Source organism: Xyrauchen texanus, chromosome 1, assembly GCF_025860055.1.
Source record: "Xyrauchen texanus isolate HMW12.3.18 chromosome 1, RBS_HiC_50CHRs, whole genome shotgun sequence".
Classification (NCBI taxonomy): domain Eukaryota; kingdom Metazoa; phylum Chordata; class Actinopteri; order Cypriniformes; family Catostomidae; genus Xyrauchen; species Xyrauchen texanus.
This window is the reverse complement of record NC_068276.1, coordinates 1,992,394-2,011,221: the sequence shown is the minus strand read 5'-3', so window position 1 is coordinate 2,011,221 and position 18,828 is coordinate 1,992,394. Positions and strand designations below refer to the sequence as shown.

The following is an 18,828-nucleotide window of genomic DNA, read 5'->3' as shown; positions in this document are numbered from 1 at the left end:
ATGAATGAGGCATTTATATAGCGCTCTCATATGTACTACTGTACACCCAAAGCGCTTTACAATCATATCAGGGGTAATAAACTAACAGTAATGTACAATAATGAACAGTATCTCATGCATGGCTTAATTTCTGAGTTATTAATGATCATGTCTTCTTCATAGGTAGGTCTGCTGTTAAGGACAGCCAAAAAAAAACTGACCAGTCACAGTGTGCACATTGATGAATTCCAAGTGTTGTAATCATGATTAACTTAGCATTACTTTTTTATTACATCATGATTGTGGCTATTCAAGAAAGTCATGAACAGTCCATCTCTAACACTGATAAATAACATCAGAATAACAGATGAACATCATTAATAACGCCAACATCATGATTGAAATACCTATTTGTTGCATAATATTGTTCTTGTATTAAGGCGTGCATGAGATACTGTTAATTTTTTCATATTCCTCAAAGTTGAAGTACATCAAATACATTTTGTTTTTGCATGAAGCCATGATAGTTGATGTACCCTTAACATAAATTGTTACTAATTCCTTTTCAAATTGAGGGTCTAAGGACAGAGGGTGTACAGATTAAAGCCTCCTGACACAAATTGTGATTATGGGGTATATAACATTCGACTTGAAAAAAGCATCCAATTGTAATCAGCTTAAGACATAACATTCATTATTATTGTAGATTCGAACAATTAGTGTATATTTTATCTTCAGCTAGAGTGTAATGATGGTTGATCATAATTTTATCATCAACTGCCAGTATTCTGAGTGCTCAGAAACCACAATGCTTAAACATTAACCTTACATATTTCTTGCAGAAAGTACAGAAAAAGTTATAGAATTTCATGTTGAAGCACTATTTTTCTCAAATTTGCATTCTAGGTAGTAGTCCTTTTCTTCTGCTTTCCTTTCTTACCAAGGCTAACATTAAAATGAAGCTTGATTTATAGAATATGTATTTCTAATCAACATATGTACAGAATGAGTGAGTCTGTTTGAATACTTCAACCAAAATTGATAGACATGCAAGAGTAAGTTGCAACAGTACATGTGCAATATATGTAGTATTCTAAGATGCAAGGTAACCAAGTTATTTTTTTAAATATATGACCACATAATAATTTAGGTACCAAAACCCATAGAATGTTCACTAAACAAAACTAAAAGCTCAAGGCCAGCTATTAGGATGTAACTTTATAGCTGCAAGAAGATTAACATTTTTCATGTGGTTTTATTAGATCTTGTACTTGGATGCTGCAACAAATAACAAAGCAGCAACTGCATTCTCATTCTTCCTGAGATCAACCCAGCTTCATGGCTTACCATCAAGGTATTTTTACCATGACAAAACATACATCTGGAGAAGTGGCAGTTTTTTATATTTCAGATTTTTGTATTAACTAATTGTATACCAGAAATTATAACTTAATATTCTAAAGTAAAAGTAAACCTTGCTGAATGTCATTTAAATTTGTTTTTTATCTTAGAGTAAGGGGGGATCAGGGTGTTGAGAACGTGGACATCGCACACTTTATGTTCGCCACACGGGGAACAGGAAGAGCCAGCTTTATCTCGGGAAAGAGTGTCCACAATCAGAGGTAAGTTGTATTTTCAGTCTTGATATTTTTGACTGCATAAATACTGCTTGCTTTTTAATTGTATAAGTAAAGTACAAATTGCTTTATAAATCCAAGTCAACCAATTAAAATGTCATTCTAGAATAGAGCGACTTTGGCGGGATGTCTGGGTTGCGGTCACTAGCAAGTACCATGAAGTTCTTCACTCTTTGGAGGAAGACGGTCTGCTTGATATCTCTGATGAGGTTTCTCTCTTTGGTGTCCACTACATCTTTGTCCCTCGACTCCGAGCAGACCTTGATACCTTCACTGGAGGATGGAATAATCATCCTCTACGGACAGAGGGAGGTCTCAGTCCTGAACAGCTGTGGTATATGGGACATCAACAAGATCTAGACGAAGGGGAGAGTCTTGAGGTACACAAATATAATAAGGACAGTTCACAAAATGTATATATATAAAAAAAGTTAAGTTGCAAAAATTTGGCAGACAGATATGTCTTGTTCCATGACAAAAATATCAATTGGACTTTAGAGCATATCTGCCTAAAAAAGACTAATTTTTGTGTAAATGCTGCGGTTAAATATAGTTTATCTACAAATGCCTTTAAATACACTGAGAAATATATAAAATCCTTGGCAACAGCCATCTGTTCAATTACCAGCAGTTTTTATTTCTAAATTTAATGTTTTCAATGAACATTTGCACCTTTTTTGTAATTTTTTTTCCAAAAATATTAAATTATTTTAAATAGACAGAAAACATCAGAAAAACGTTTTAAGGTTCAAAGTCTTAATTTATTTGAATTGTTTTCTGGCTTTGTAGGAACTTCAAGATCCAGGCATTGAATGGGACAGTGCAATGCTGCAAGGAGACACCAACGGCACAGTTGTGGTTTCCGAAATTGTGTGCCCACTGGATGATGAAGCCCTGGAAGAACTTCAAAGAACTCTTGATCCTATGGGACATTCTCAGTCACATGGTCGTGACTTGTACACACGATACTTGCAACTAGTATCCAACCAACAATGACATTTAAACCTGAACTTCTTAGCTGGTTACAATATTGCACTTGGCAAAAACATCCCATTATTTTTATTAATGAACCAGCAAAAAAAATGCACTTAAGGAGTGGCACCCTTTGGGATGTATGACTAACAGTAGCAACAACTGTTATGAGTTCTAGCTCTAAAAAAAGAAATGCTAAAGATGTTATACAATTAGAGGTGGCAAAAGTAAAAGTGCTGAGTTCACTCATTTTGGGAAGTCCCAAAATAAAACCCAAATTAACAGGTAATGGTAGTTTACTTCTACATATTTACCACAATAATTGGTTTAAAATTTGTATTGATTTCATAGATCACTGATTTTTTTTATGAACTATTTTTACTAGTCTTTTGTCTGAATTAGAAACGTCCCAAAACTTGTAAACTCAGCAGCACCCAGAAGAGTACTTTTTACTTTTGCCACCTCTGTATGTACAATATTCTAATCAAAATCAGTAAACAATGATTGCTTAGTTATTGCTTTGATTTGAGTAGATCTCGTTGTGTTAAACTCTGTGGAATCCACCACCATATTTTACTGCTTCACTCATGATTCTTCTAAAGTCAGTGTAAGTGCTAAGATGATGTACTGGAAAAGTCACAGTCTGAGTGCATGCACTCACAATTGGGTAGCAAACTGAGTGATCTCCTAGTCGTTCCCTGCAGTTGTGGTCAAAGTTGCATGTTATTTTGAAATGTCTCTTTTCATTAGGGAGTGTAGGGATGTGGGACTGCCCTGTCATCCACTGGAGCACGTGTGGCACTGCAACAGGCTCTGCGTCACCAGCTGCACTCTCTGTCTCCCCGTCTGTGATTGATGTATATTTCAAATAACATGAGAAGCTATTCAAATTTACAGGTAAAATAAATTATTCAAGAATGTGCTCAGTACATTCAAATTGTCATGTGTAATTGTGTATGCATACTATAACGTATATAGTACCTGAAATTTCAACCTCCTGCAAGAAATCTTGCAGAAAGTTGATGATCTTCCTCTCAGTTCTCTCCTTAGAAGTCCCCTTTTCACTGAAATTGGGCTGGACGCACGTCATTATGAAATCAGCATCAGGCTATAAAGAAATAGTGAATGCATATTTGGTTGAAATACAGGCTTGTAAAGGTTATACAAAATGGAAATTCCAATATATTACTAGGCAAATGTAAGAAAGGATTAAGTGGCAGTTAAAATTGATACTTTGATAATGTTCCCAGGAACAAACAGGGAGCGGCAAGCTTCAGGGTTTGTAGCCTTCTGGTCCACCAGGCCATACAGTTCCAAGCCCTTTCGAATTTGCTGCAGCATTGGAATTAATCTTGTAGTTGAATGTAGGACAATTGCTCTTTGGAGAAAAAAAAACATGATTTGAAATGTTTACAATTTTAAATGAAAAATATTTTTAAATGGAATATTCATTTAAAACTCTTACCGAATTATGCTTTCTTTGCTGTCTAGGTTGATCTGGCTCGTGTATCCACAGCTTACAATTTCATCAGTGTTCAACATCAGACACTGAGCATCTGCAGAATCTTCAACCTGAGAAAAAAGAAAATAAGTATTTTTTAAATAAAGCAGCGAATAAAATAAATGTCTTATATAATAAATAATCTTTCTCTAATTTATATCTGAAAACTCTCAAACGGAGTGCTCACCCTGCTGATGAGTTGACAGGATTCTAGATCGGCCACATCTTCCTTAGACAGAGAATTTAAGTCTCTCCTGTGCAGAGGAAGCTGTAGCACCACCCTCTCAAAAAAGCAGGAGGTGGGCCACCTTGTGCCAGGCTGACTGCCATTATTTCACCAATAGTTCTGTGTGCAAGGTAGAAAACATCTCAGTTATAAAATCCTTACATCCAGTACATGCAGTAATGTGAAAAAAAGTATGTACAAACCTGAAGTTCTCGTTATCAAGGTCTGTCAAGGAGTACTTGGGATTTTTACCCTGGTTTCCAGCTCCTTCAAAGAATCTGTTTTCAATACCTGAAACCATATCTTAGACAAAACAGCAATACCCATTTTTAGCTGATTGATTGGTTTGGTTTTGTTTCATATTAGAACACAACAATTAAATGACCAACTTACCAGTTAAAAACTCTTTCCTAAGGGCTCCTGTATCAATACCTGCCTCTCCTATATACACCACCTTCAGAGTACTGGCAGGAGATGCAGCTTTCTTTCTTTTCCACTGCAGAATGCCCCTGTCTGGAAGGTCTTCTCTGTCCACACACAACTTAAATTCTTGTGTTGCGTCAACTTGATGTTCAAGGAAGTCCAATATATCTTCCGTACTTAGAGGACAGAGAACATATAAAATAGTCCCAAATTATCAAAAACAATGTGTATACATTATTGCCATTTCATAGTTCGGTAACACTTTATAATAATGTTCAGTTGTAAGTCATGTATAAGTGGTTAGTTAATGATGATCTATTCATTTACAAAACCTTCATAAATGACTAGCAAGTGATATACTAACATTTTATGTATGTTTTGTAAATTCAGTTACAAGTCATTTACAAGTGATTAGTAAATGATTAATGACTAATTATTTACGAAACATGACTAGCGTTCATAAGTGATTAATAAGTGATGTTCATTATTGTATGTATGTTTTGTATATTCAGTTGTAAGTCATTTACATTTACATTTATTCATTTAGCAGACGCTTTTATCCAAAGCAACTTACAAATGAGAACAATAGAAGCAGTTAAACTAACAGTAGGACAACAAAATGTAAGTGCTATACCTTTCTCAGTCTGATCTAACGCAAAATTTACATTTGATTAGTTAATGATGAACTAATCATGTACAAAACATGACTATGCGTTTCATAAATGTTTAATCATTTTTATTTTATTTTTTATGTATGTAGCAATTAGAGGGTGCAGAAAGTGTTGTAAATGCCTTGAATACACGTACAGATCATTTGTAACAGGTAAGTAACAGTGTTCAACACAATGATGTGTAAACTCATGAATAAATCATTTACAAGACTTTCTGCATCCCCTAATCTAAAGAGTAAACTATTCATCACTTGTAAATGTGTTACACATCATTCGTAGATTACCACTTCAAGAATCAATAAGGCATAAGATCAATGAATCGTTCTACGAATGATGTGTAACACATTTACAAGTGATGAATAGTTTACACTTTATATTAGGGGATGCAGAAAGTGTAGTAAATTATTTATTCATGCGTTTACACATCTATAACAGGTGTTGAACACTGTAGTGTGTAGTGCAGTGTAAGTGCTGACTGATGAGGGTGTAGACAGCTGTCTTCTGTAGTGTAGTGTGTAGTGTAGTGTGTAGTGTAGTGTGTAGTGTAGTGTAAGTGCTGACTGATGAGGGTGTAGACAGTTGTCTTCTGTAGTGTAGTGTGTAGTGTAGTGTGTACTGCAGTGTAAGTGCTGACTGATGAGGGTGTAGACAGTTGTCTTCTGTAGTGTAGTGTGTAGTGTAGTGTGTACTGCAGTGTAAGTGCTGACTGATGAGGGTGTAGACAGCTGTCTTCTGTAGTGTAGTGTGTAGTGTAGTGTGTACTGCAGTGTAAGTGCTGACTGATGAGGGTGTAGACAGTTGTCTTCTGTAGTGTAGTGTAGTGTAAGTGCTGACTGATGAGTGTATAGACAGCTGTCTTCTGTAGTGTAGTGTGTAGTGTAGTGTGTACTGCAGTGTAAGTGCTGACTGATGAGGGTGTAGACAGCTGTCTTCTGTAGTGTAGTGTAGTGTGTACTGCAGTGTAAGTGCTGACTGATGAGGGTGTAGACAGCTGTCTTCTGTAGTGTAGTGTGTAGTGTAGTGTGTACTGCAGTGTAAGTGCTGACTGATGAGGGTGTAGACAGTTGTCTTCTGTAGTGTAGTGTGTAGTGTAGTGTGTACTGCAGTGTAAGTGCTGACTGATGAGGGTGTAGACAGCTGTCTTCTGTAGTGTAGTGTGTAGTGTAGTGTGTACTGCAGTGTAAGTGCTGACTGATGAGGGTGTAGACAGTTGTCTTCTGTAGTGTAGTGTGTAGTGTAGTGTGTACTGCAGTGTAAGTGCTGACTGATGAGGGTGTAGACAGCTGTCTTCTGTAGTGTAGTGTGTAGTGTAGTGTGTACTGCAGTGTAAGTGCTGACTGATGAGGGTGTAGACCGTTGTCTTCTGTAGTGTAGTGTGTAGTGTAGTGTGTACTGCAGAGTAAGTGCTGACTGATGAGTGTATAGACAGCTGTCTTCTGTAGCGTAGTGTGTAGTGTAGTGTAGTGTGTAGTGTAGTGTAAGTGCTGACTGATGAGGGTGTAGACAGCTGTCTTCTGTAGTGTAGTGTGTAGTGTAGTGTGTACTGCAGTGTAAGTGCTGACTGATGAGGGTGTAGACAGCTGTCTTCTGTAGTGTAGTGTGTAGTGTAGTGTGTACTGCAGTGTAAGTGCTGACTGATGAGGGTGTAGACAGCTGTCTTCTGTAGTGTAGTGTGTAGTGTAGTGTGTACTGCAGTGTAAGTGCTGACTGATGAGGGTGTAGACAGCTGTCTTCTGTAGTGTAGTGTGTAGTGTAGTGTGTACTGCAGTGTAAGTGCTGACTGATGAGGGTGTAGACAGTTGTCTTCTGTAGTGTAGTGTGTAGTGTAGTGTGTACTGCAGTGTAAGTGCTGACTGATGAGGGTGTAGACAGCTGTCTTCTGTAGTGTAGTGTGTACTGCAGTGTAAGTGCTGACTGATGAGTGTATAGACAGCTGTCTTCTGTAGTGTAGTGTGTAGTGTAGTGTAGTGTGTACTGCAGTGTAAGTGCTGACTGATGAGGGTGTAGACAGCTGTCTTCTGTAGTGTAGTGTGTAGTGTAGTGTGTACTGCAGTGTAAGTGCTGACTGATGAGGGTGTAGACAGCTGTCTTCTGTAGTGTAGTGTGTAGTGTAGTGTGTACTGCAGTGTAAGTGCTGACTGATGAGGGTGTAGACAGCTGTCTTCTGTAGTGTAGTGTGTAGTGTAGTGTGTACTGCAGTGTAAGTGCTGACTGATGAGGGTGTAGACAGTTGTCTTCTGTAGTGTAGTGTGTAGTGTAGTGTGTACTGCAGTGTAAGTGCTGACTGATGAGGGTGTAGACAGCTGTCTTCTGTAGTGTAGTGTGTAGTGTAGTGTGTACTGCAGTGTAAGTGCTGACTGATGAGGGTGTAGACAGTTGTCTTCTGTAGTGTAGTGTGTAGTGTAGTGTGTACTGCAGTGTAAGTGCTGACTGATGAGGGTGTAGACAGCTGTCTTCTGTAGTGTAGTGTGTAGTGTAGTGTGTACTGCAGTGTAAGTGCTGACTGATGAGGGTGTAGACCGTTGTCTTCTGTAGTGTAGTGTGTAGTGTAGTGTGTACTGCAGAGTAAGTGCTGACTGATGAGTGTATAGACAGCTGTCTTCTGTAGCGTAGTGTGTAGTGTAGTGTAGTGTGTAGTGTAGTGTAAGTGCTGACTGATGAGGGTGTAGACAGCTGTCTTCTGTAGTGTAGTGTGTAGTGTAGTGTGTACTGCAGTGTAAGTGCTGACTGATGAGGGTGTAGACAGCTGTCTTCTGTAGTGTAGTGTGTAGTGTAGTGTGTACTGCAGTGTAAGTGCTGACTGATGAGGGTGTAGACAGCTGTCTTCTGTAGTGTAGTGTGTAGTGTAGTGTGTACTGCAGTGTAAGTGCTGACTGATGAGGGTGTAGACAGCTGTCTTCTGTAGTGTAGTGTGTAGTGTAGTGTGTACTGCAGTGTAAGTGCTGACTGATGAGGGTGTAGACAGTTGTCTTCTGTAGTGTAGTGTGTAGTGTAGTGTGTACTGCAGTGTAAGTGCTGACTGATGAGGGTGTAGACAGCTGTCTTCTGTAGTGTAGTGTGTACTGCAGTGTAAGTGCTGACTGATGAGTGTATAGACAGCTGTCTTCTGTAGTGTAGTGTGTAGTGTAGTGTAGTGTGTACTGCAGTGTAAGTGCTGACTGATGAGGGTGTAGACAGCTGTCTTCTGTAGTGTAGTGTGTACTGCAGTGTAAGTGCTGACTGATGAGTGTATAGACAGCTGTCTTCTGTAGTGTAGTGTGTATTGTAGTGTAGTGTAGTTTGTACTGCAGTGTAAGTGCTGACTGATGAGTGTATAGACAGCTGTCTTCTGTAGTGTATTGTGTAGTGTAGTGTAGTGTAGTGTGTACTGCAGTGTAAGTGCTGACTGATGAGTGTATAGACAGCTGTCTTCTGTAGTGTAGTGTGTAGTGTAGTGTAGTGTAGTGTGTACTGCAGTGTAAGAGCTGACTGATGAGTGTATAGACAGCTGTCTTCTGTAGTGTAGTGTGTAGTGTAGTGTAGTGTAGTGTAGTGTGTACTGCAGTGTAAGAGCTGACTGATGAGTGTATAGACAGCTGTCTTCTGTAGTGTAGTGTGTATTGTAGTGTAGTGTAGTGTGTACTGCAGTGTAAGTGCTGACTGATGAGTGTATAGACAGCTGTCTTCTGTAGTGTAGTGTGTATTGTAGTGTAGTGTAGTGTAGTGTGTACTGCAGTGTAAGAGCTGACTGATGAGTGTATAGACAGCTGTCTTCTGTAGTGTAGTGTGTAGTGTAGTGTGTACTGCAGTGTAAGTGCTGACTGATGAGGGTGTAGACAGTTGTCTTCTGTAGTGTAGTGTGTAGTGTAGTGTGTACTGCAGAGTAAGTGCTGACTGATGAGTGTATAGACAGCTGTCTTCTGTAGCGTAGTGTGTAGTGTAGTGTAGTGTGTAGTGTAGTGTAAGTGCTGACTGATGAGGGTGTAGACAGCTGTCTTCTGTAGTGTAGTGTGTAGTGTAGTGTGTACTGCAGTGTAAGTGCTGACTGATGAGGGTGTAGACAGCTGTCTTCTGTAGTGTAGTGTGTAGTGTAGTGTGTACTGCAGTGTAAGTGCTGACTGATGAGGGTGTAGACAGCTGTCTTCTGTAGTGTAGTGTGTACTGCAGTGTAAGTGCTGACTGATGAGTGTATAGACAGCTGTCTTCTGTAGTGTAGTGTGTAGTGTAGTGTAGTGTGTACTGCAGTGTAAGTGCTGACTGATGAGGGTGTAGACAGCTGTCTTCTGTAGTGTATTGTGTAGTGTAGTGTAGTGTGTAGTGTAGTGTAAGTGCTGACTGATGAGGGTGTAGACAGCTGTCTTCTGTAGTGTAGTGTGTAGTGTAGTGTGTACTGCAGTGTAAGTGCTGACTGATGAGTGTATAGACAGCTGTCTTCTGTAGCGTAGTGTGTAGTGTAGTGTAGTGTGTAGTGTAGTGTAAGTGCTGACTGATGAGGGTGTAGACAGCTGTCTTCTGTAGTGTAGTGTGTAGTGTAGTGTGTACTGCAGTGTAAGTGCTGACTGATGAGGGTGTAGACAGCTGTCTTCTGTAGTGTAGTGTGTAGTGTAGTGTGTACTGCAGTGTAAGTGCTGACTGATGAGGGTGTAGACAGCTGTCTTCTGTAGTGTAGTGTGTACTGCAGTGTAAGTGCTGACTGATGAGTGTATAGACAGCTGTCTTCTGTAGTGTAGTGTGTATTGTAGTGTAGTGTAGTGTGTACTGCAGTGTAAGTGCTGACTGATGAGTGTATAGACAGCTGTCTTCTGTAGTGTATTGTGTAGTGTAGTGTAGTGTAGTGTGTACTGCAGTGTAAGTGCTGACTGATGAGTGTATAGACAGCTGTCTTCTGTAGTGTAGTGTGTAGTGTAGTGTAGTGTAGTGTGTACTGCAGTGTAAGAGCTGACTGATGAGTGTATAGACAGCTGTCTTCTGTAGTGTAGTGTGTAGTGTAGTGTGTACTGCAGTGTAAGTGCTGACTGATGAGGGTGTAGACAGTTGTCTTCTGTAGTGTAGTGTGTAGTGTAGTGTGTACTGCAGTGTAAGTGCTGACTGATGAGGGTGTAGACAGCTGTCTTCTGTAGTGTAGTGTGTATTGTAGTGTAGTGTAGTGTGTACTGCAGTGTAAGTGCTGACTGATGAGTGTATAGACAGCTGTCTTCTGTAGTGTAGTGTGTATTGTAGTGTAGTGTAGTGTGTACTGCAGTGTAAGTGCTGACTGATGAGGGTGTAGACAGCTGTCTTCTGTAGTGTAGTGTGTAGTGTAGTGTGTACTGCAGTGTAAGTGCTGACTGATGAGGGTGTAGACAGCTGTCTTCTGTAGTGTAGTGTGTAGTGTAGTGTGTACTGCAGTGTAAGTGCTGACTGATGAGGGTGTAGACAGTTGTCTTCTGTAGTGTAGTGTGTAGTTTAGTGTGTACTGCAGTGTAAGTGCTGACTGATGAGGGTGTAGACAGCTGTCTTCTGTAGTGTAGTGTGTACTGCAGTGTAAGTGCTGACTGATGAGTGTATAGACAGCTGTCTTCTGTAGTGTAGTGTGTAGTGTAGTGTAGTGTGTAGTGTAGTGTGTACTGCAGTGTAAGTGCTGACTGATGAGTGTATAGACAGCTGTCTTCTGTAGTGTAGTGTGTAGTGTAGTGTGTACTGCAGTGTAAGTGCTGACTGATGAGGGTGTAGACAGCTGTCTTCTGTAGTGTAGTGTGTAGTGTAGTGTGTACTGCAGTGTAAGTGCTGACTGATGAGGGTGTAGACAGCTGTCTTCTGTAGTGTAGTGTGTAGCGTAGTGTGTACTGCAGTGTAAGTGCTGACTGATGAGGGTGTAGACAGCTGTCTTCTGTAGTGTAGTGTGTAGTGTAGTGTGTACTGCAGTGTAAGTGCTGACTGATGAGGGTGTAGACAGTTGTCTTCTGTAGTGTAGTGTGTAGTTTAGTGTGTACTGCAGTGTAAGTGCTGACTGATGAGGGTGTAGACAGCTGTCTTCTGTAGTGTAGTGTGTACTGCAGTGTAAGTGCTGACTGATGAGTGTATAGACAGCTGTCTTCTGTAGTGTAGTGTGTAGTGTAGTGTAGTGTGTAGTGTAGTGTGTACTGCAGTGTAAGTGCTGACTGATGAGTGTATAGACAGCTGTCTTCTGTAGTGTAGTGTGTAGTGTAGTGTGTACTGCAGTGTAAGTGCTGACTGATGAGGGTGTAGACAGCTGTCTTCTGTAGTGTAGTGTGTAGTGTAGTGTGTACTGCAGTGTAAGTGCTGACTGATGAGGGTGTAGACAGCTGTCTTCTGTAGTGTAGTGTGTAGTGTAGTGTGTACTGCAGTGTAAGTGCTGACTGATGAGGGTGTAGACAGTTGTCTTCTGTAGTGTAGTGTGTAGTTTAGTGTGTACTGCAGTGTAAGTGCTGACTGATGAGGGTGTAGACAGCTGTCTTCTGTAGTGTAGTGTGTACTGCAGTGTAAGTGCTGACTGATGAGTGTATAGACAGCTGTCTTCTGTAGTGTAGTGTGTAGTGTAGTGTAGTGTGTACTGCAGTGTAAGTGCTGACTGATGAGGGTGTAGACAGCTGTCTTCTGTAGTGTAGTGTGTACTGCAGTGTAAGTGCTGACTGATGAGTGTATAGACAGCTGTCTTCTGTAGTGTAGTGTGTATTGTAGTGTAGTGTAGTGTGTACTGCAGTGTAAGTGCTGACTGATGAGTGTATAGACAGCTGTCTTCTGTAGTGTATTGTGTAGTGTAGTGTAGTGTGTACTGCAGTGTAAGTGCTGACTGATGAGTGTATAGACAGCTGTCTTCTGTAGTGTAGTGTGTAGTGTAGTGTAGTGTGTACTGCAGTGTAAGTGCTGACTGATGAGTGTATAGACAGCTGTCTTCTGTAGTGTAGTGTGTAGTGTAGTGTGTACTGCAGTGTAAGTGCTGACTGATGAGTGTATAGACAGCTGTCTTCTGTAGTGTAGTGTGTAGTGTAGTGTGTACTGCAGTGTAAGTGCTGACTGATGAGTGTATAGACAGCTGTCTTTTGTAGTGTAGTGTGTAGTGTAGTGTAGTGTAGTGTGTACTGCAGTGTAAGTGCTGACTGATGCGTGTATAGACAGCTGTCTTCTGTAGTGTAGTGTGTAGTGTAGTGTAGTGTAGTGTGTACTGCAGTGTAAGTGCTGACTGATGAGTGTATAGACAGCTGTCTTCTGTAGTGTAGTGTGTAGTGTAGTGTGTACTGCAGTGTAAGTGCTGACTGATGAGGGTGTAGACAGCTGTCTTCTGTAGTGTAGTGTGTAGTGTAGTGTGTACTGCAGTGTAAGTGCTGACTGATGAGGGTGTAGACAGCTGTCTTCTGTAGTGTAGTGTGTAGTGTAGTGTGTACTGCAGTGTAAGTGCTGACTGATGAGGGTGTAGACAGCTGTCTTCTGTAGTGTAGTGTGTAGTGTAGTGTGTACTGCAGTGTAAGTGCTGACTGATGAGGGTGTAGACAGCTGTCTTCTGTAGTGTAGTGTAGTGTGTACTGCAGTGTAAGTGCTGACTGATGAGTGTATAGACAGTAGTGATCGACCGATATTGATTTTTTATAACCGATTTATTTGCATGTTTATGTGCCCGATAACCGATATGCAGAACCGATATTTATTTACGGTTATACTTCTGTTTTTGACACAATTATTACAACACAAATGAACTGAACAAACCATTTTATTTATAACAATCACTCCCTCCTTGCATACAAAAAAAAAACCTTTATATTTATACACAAATAAATAGAGGGGTCTGAATCCAAAAAATAAAGTGGATTGTCATTGTTACTAAGTGTCTTTGTTTAAAAATAAAAGCTTTGAGGTAAAAAATAAAGCACAAAAATTATTCTAACATATTGGGGGAACAAAATCTAAATTACCTGAATTTTTTTATAAATTTGTAATAAAGAAGTTTCAATTTAATAATTGACAGGGGAGTCAAATCATATTTGCAGAAATGTAATTCATTTTAAACAGTTTTAGAAGGTTTATGTGCCGTTTAAAGAGTGAGGAATAATTCACTGGGTAATCTATTAATTCACTGAATAATATTAGCTGGAATATAACATTGTCAGGAAAGTAACAAACAAAACAGCATACATCATTGCATTTTCCAACTAGTATGTTATTATTAATAATATTTTTGTCGGTCTAGATCATGAAATGCTTTCTGACGATGCATTTACACAGAACTACTTAGGCTACTCAACCGCGATCGCGCGTGCAGATAATAAATAATTAATTTCCACAAAGCGGTATATTTAGATGTGTATTAGTGAAATAATTGCTATGTAGTAAATGATAATATAATCTAGGGTGTTTAAACAAGATAATCTTGTCAAAAGTTTCATTCAGTGGCCGTCCTTGAGCATTCCTGATCATCAACCCAGTGCGTGCTCAGCAATATGAACGAACTTTTTTCCCCGAGACTAATAGTGAGCAAATACAACAGATAGAGAATTAAATTCAGCGCTTTTATTTTCAACATGCACTCATTCATGTCTGTTTTATTTAATTCATGTAAAGTTACGTCTTTATTGGGGCAGGACATGACGGATTACGCTATTACTCCATGAGTTCGTCTCAATTTTTTAGAACCAAGCTGCATAAATAAACTATATCAGGCATTTATGTCTCAAATCTCATTTCTGCATGTCTGTTATGTTAAATAAAGTTGAATAATTAAAGCAAAGCAAGTAGAACATATTCTTTACCTGTGCACAGAGTTGTTGTTGACTGATCTCCTCAGACGCGGGCTGCAATGGCGGAATTCTCAAAACGGCCACAAGATGGCGCCGTTTATCGGCGAATCCGATATTACAAAACCGATACCCGATTATGGGAAAATGCTTAAATATCGGGAAAAATATCGGTAAACCGATACATCGGTCGATCACTAATAGACAGCTGTCTTCTGTAGTGTAGTGTGTACTGCAGTGTAAGTGCTGACTGGTGAGGGTGTAGCCAGCTGTCTTCTCTGAAACACATGGAGTCTTTAACTACTGTGCACCTGATGTGAGCAAAACATACAAAAAAAAGTAACAATTTTTTAAACATTTATGAAACGCAGTCATGTTTTGTACATGATTAGTTAATCATTAACTAATCAAATGTAAATGACTTATAACTGAATCTGCAAAACATACATACAATAATGAACATCACTTATTAATCACTTATGAACGCATAGTCATGTTTCGTAAATAATTAGTCATTAATCATTTACTAATCACTTGTAAATGACTTGTAACTGAATTTACAAAACATACATAAAATGTTAGTATATCACTTGCTAGTCATTTATGAATGTTTTGTAAATGATTAGTTTATCATTAACTAACCACTTATACATGACTTACAACTGAACATTATTATAAAGTGTTACCCATAGTTCCATCCAGCAGTGTGCAGAACAGTGTTTGGAAAATAATTAAATTATATGTGATTATGAATTACTGCACCATGTGCTGTGTTAAATAATTTGATAGTATGTGATGTCTAGATAAGATGGCTAAAAAACATGAAAACATGGATTGTGTAAATAAATATTTCTGTATTTGATATAAACTCACACGAAAGGCATCTAAATAAAACATACCTTGATTTTTGTATTGATTTACATACTGGAGTTTGAGCATGGGTACTTGGGCCACTGCTATTTGCTTCAGAAGTCACTATAGATTCAAAGCTGTACATGAAAACAAATGCAGTTTCAAACACCTGTATATGTTTACATAGACTTTAACCTGAAAAAAAAAAACCATGTATTATACAGAGAGCTGAACAAAGCAGATTACCTCTCTCCACAAAGGCTAGCATGGAATGTGATCTCATCGTCTGGGAATTCTTTGGTGCAAATTGGACAAACCACCTGAAATTTGAAAGAAAGTCGCTCCATGTTACAAGCAACTGAAACAAAGATTACTGGTGCAAAAGGCAATTAAAGTGATTTTAGTTATGGCCTTACCTTGCACTTGTTCTCCACAACCCATAACTCATCAGAGGACTTCAGATTTACAAAACAGTATTTGAAGTAAATTATTCATAATATTTTATTTTCATTTGCATTAGACAAACAAACTTGCTCTCACCTCTTCACCAGACTCATCAGAGGTGAGTTTTACCTTGCATGTCTTAATGTGTACTGCAAGCATATACAAAGGCATCGTCTCATTACACTGGTAGCATTTTGTTTTTGGCATTTTTGAAAAATGCTCTGAGTCTCCTGGAGTGGTACGATGTAAAAAGTGGCTTTGCCCCCTGCTGACGCAGCTCGCAGAGCTTTGACAGAATACCCCTCTGCTTCTGGTGGAATGACAGTCAGCTTTCGTCGACCACTGCCACCTTTATTTAGAGAAAGAGAGAGAGAAAAATGCCTTAAAATGATTTGTTTTGTTGAAGAACAAAAAAATACATTTTGTCCATCTGTCATCTCTAATGCTTGCAGCAAGTAATTAATACACCATAAGGGTTTACATGCACCAAAAATAAATAGAAGATTGGCATTTGATTAACAGTAAATATGACAATTCAACAAAACAATCATAGACTTACAGACCTGTTGCCTTATGCAAGAGCCATCCCCCACAAAGATCCTCCATTTTTGTAAATGTGTTAGCCAGGTGCTTTGAAATCTTGGTTAACGAGAAAGTAAAATTAAAATAAAGATACCCACAGAAAAATCCTTGACAGTGACAAGACTTAAGTATATTTTACAATAACTATCTTTCATTTAAGTTAAAAAGCTGGAATGGGATATGTACCTCTGTGTGGTCACCATCTTCTGGAAGAGACACTGTTTGTCTTCCCATACCTGCCTGGAGGAGTTCAAGCTCCTCATTTGGCAATGGTGTGTGGGGTGTATTTTTGGGAAGAAGATAAAAATTGAGAGCAGTTGTTTTGCTTGTCTTTCCCAGTTGCTTGGTGAAATATCCTGGAAAAGATCTGTGGATTAAATTATAGCTTTATATTAGTTTATTATATATACAGTAAATATAACAATCAAGCTAATATTCTAATTAGCATATTTTTTTACAAGGCAATTGGCCTAGAAATCCAAGATTATGTCTCAAGGTGAATCATAATGGCCATTTTGAATATACAGTAGACATCCAAGTAATTAAACCAACTGGACGTTACCAAATTGCATTTAACACGTAACAAGACTTAAAAAAAAATTGTCATGATTTGAAAATTGAATACAAGCATATCTACAGTACTGTATGTGAATAACGAACCTTGTCATTTCTTGCTGCACTGTTACAGGCACATTTCTAGGGACAGTGAGCTCTGTCTGTGACGGCCGTGTTGGGCAGTTTGTGGCCATACTGCTTATCAGCACAGACACCAAATTTCTGGCTGCTGATTCAACTGTACCATTACCCTAAAATTACAATAAATAAGTTACAAGTAATATTCTACAAGAGTTAGCCATGCTTGCTGTCATTAACGCTAGCCGGTAGGATATTAGCTTACGTTAAGTAATAGTGACATCTGCAGATTGTTACAGGATTCTTCATAGTTTAAACCTGTTGATGCTCATTGTTCATAATGTTCATAATGTTCATAATGATGACAAATTATACATCTGCATAATTTGCCAAAATTATTAACTTTTTTATTAAATTATAATTTTTTTTTTTTTTTTTTTTACTAGATTATAAATGTGAACTAATTTAAGCAAAGTGACATCAGTTCTAGGGGGTGCACATCAACAAGTTTTAAAGTTGTTAGGGTCAATGACAAATAAGATTTTCAAGATGAAAAAAAAAATATTTTAAGCAAAACAATTTTAAAATGCATTTTTATGTCCAAAACAATGTATGGTGTTGATTCAGATTGGTTTTACAGCATTTTAGGCAGCATTAATTCATTATTAAACAAGATTTCTGATTTCACCACCCAGAAAATGTCAGGTGGTGCGACCATATATTAATTTAAAATAATATACATTTAATGTACTTCGCACTACTGAGACTTGTAAATATGAATCATTGTAGTGTTTAAAATGCATATCACATGGTAAATTCCCTGTCTATTTCTTTATTTATTGCCCTTTTATTCCAAATCATATAAACGTCTGCTTTTCTGTGTTTTCAAACTCTCATTTTTCCATAAGGACTTTTTATGTTTTGTTTTTAACTGTAAAAATGATTTGTATACATTATATAAAGGTTTACAGTTATATGTCTTACTTCATTTTGCAATTCCAGTGGGAATTGATACATTTAAATGTAAATTTGCTGGTTGCACCACCTGACATTGTGATCAATAATGATTGATATTCACAAAATAAAAAGAAAGATATCTCAATGAATTTTATTCAGTTTCAATTGGCTTTTTTATTTTAATCCTCTGACCAATTTAAACTGTATCTCAATCATATAATTAAATTTAATTAACAAGAAAATGCAAAACAATACTGCATGTTATGATAACATTTGATCATCGCTTCTTTAAAAATATAACTTTGAAACTTCAAGGAACACATTTAATAAATGAGAACATCTTTTATATGGAACAGTGAATTAGTGCAAATATTGGGCCCAGAAACATTAAGGGCAGAATTCAATCTACTGCTCATGCAATTAGATTCAGTAGTAACAGTAAGTCAAGATAAAAACAACTCTTTTTAAATATAATTCATAATCATTCTTTCAGAAAGCACAAACTGTCCCAATCTGTACTTTTCAGCTTTGAATGGCGTGTATTGATGCGCTCTGGCTTAGAAATCACTTCCAGCACATCTGAGATGTAATAAAATACAATGTCAAGAGGGTGAGGCCAAATGAACACATTCTTCCCTCCTGACTGCTGCATGCAGCTCACCTCAATCTCATTGCCCACCACCATGAGGACTTACCGCACAAAAGGTTGGCCATCATACTCCACAAGTACGAATTTCCCATTCAGATCTTTGGGGTTTTTCTTTGGCTTGGGGACTTGTGGGAGGGACCTTAGTAGTATTCTGGAAGTCCACTTCTGAGGGATTGTGACACTGGCAGATGCCTGGTCTGCTACAGAAACAGGAGATCTCCCTATGCTGGATTTTGCCAGGTTGTGCAGTGGTCACCTGATTAATTTTTTGTGTTCCTTTCACATCTAGAACACTGTCTGGAAGAGCCTCGTCATCAGAGATCCAGTAGTACTTGATGCTTGACTCCTTTTCCTTTAACAGCTTTTACAGATGCTCTGGGGTCTGCACATCTGCTCCTCCTTCAACAGCGGAGTCTGCAACGTGTTTCACAGCCCCACCAACTCCATCAGGAGCCCCTTTGCCATGGGACTTTTCGGCGAAGTTCCATGTCACGCGCTTGATGCCAGAGAGAAATGGTACTGTGGAGATTAAAGTTTTTTTAATTCCTGTACTGAGTGACAGGCCCACCATTCATGACATGTAAAGTTGTTGGT

At 38.5% G+C, this 18,828-nt stretch overlaps 1 protein-coding gene across 1 annotated transcript; it reads right to left on the bottom strand.

Moving 5' to 3' along the window:
- Positions 1-4,332: 4,332 nt before the first annotated feature.
- Positions 4,333-15,604, bottom strand: LOC127619856 (uncharacterized). The gene is made up of 7 exons (XM_052092906.1): positions 15,510-15,604; positions 15,386-15,424; positions 15,216-15,289; positions 15,017-15,106; positions 4,709-4,914; positions 4,519-4,618; positions 4,333-4,435 (listed from the first exon to the last, which is right to left on the bottom strand). Exons 1-7 carry the CDS (start codon positions 15,582-15,584, stop codon positions 4,333-4,335), a joined length of 687 nt encoding a protein of 228 aa, XP_051948866.1. The 5' UTR covers positions 15,585-15,604.
- Positions 15,605-18,828: the final 3,224 nt, after the last annotated feature.

Excerpts from the sequence above, each read along its gene's own strand:
- LOC127619856 (XM_052092906.1), bottom strand. The coding sequence starts at position 15,584 with ATGCCTTTGTATATGCTTGCAGTACACATTAAGACATGCAAGGTAAAA. Across the intron at positions 15,290-15,385 it reads TTGTGGAGAACAAGTGCAAG|GTGGTTTGTCCAATTTGCAC; the intron begins GTAAGGCCATAA and ends TTCAAATTTCAG. Across the intron at positions 15,107-15,215 it reads GCTAGCCTTTGTGGAGAGAG|CTTTGAATCTATAGTGACTT; the intron begins GTAATCTGCTTT and ends TTTCATGTACAG.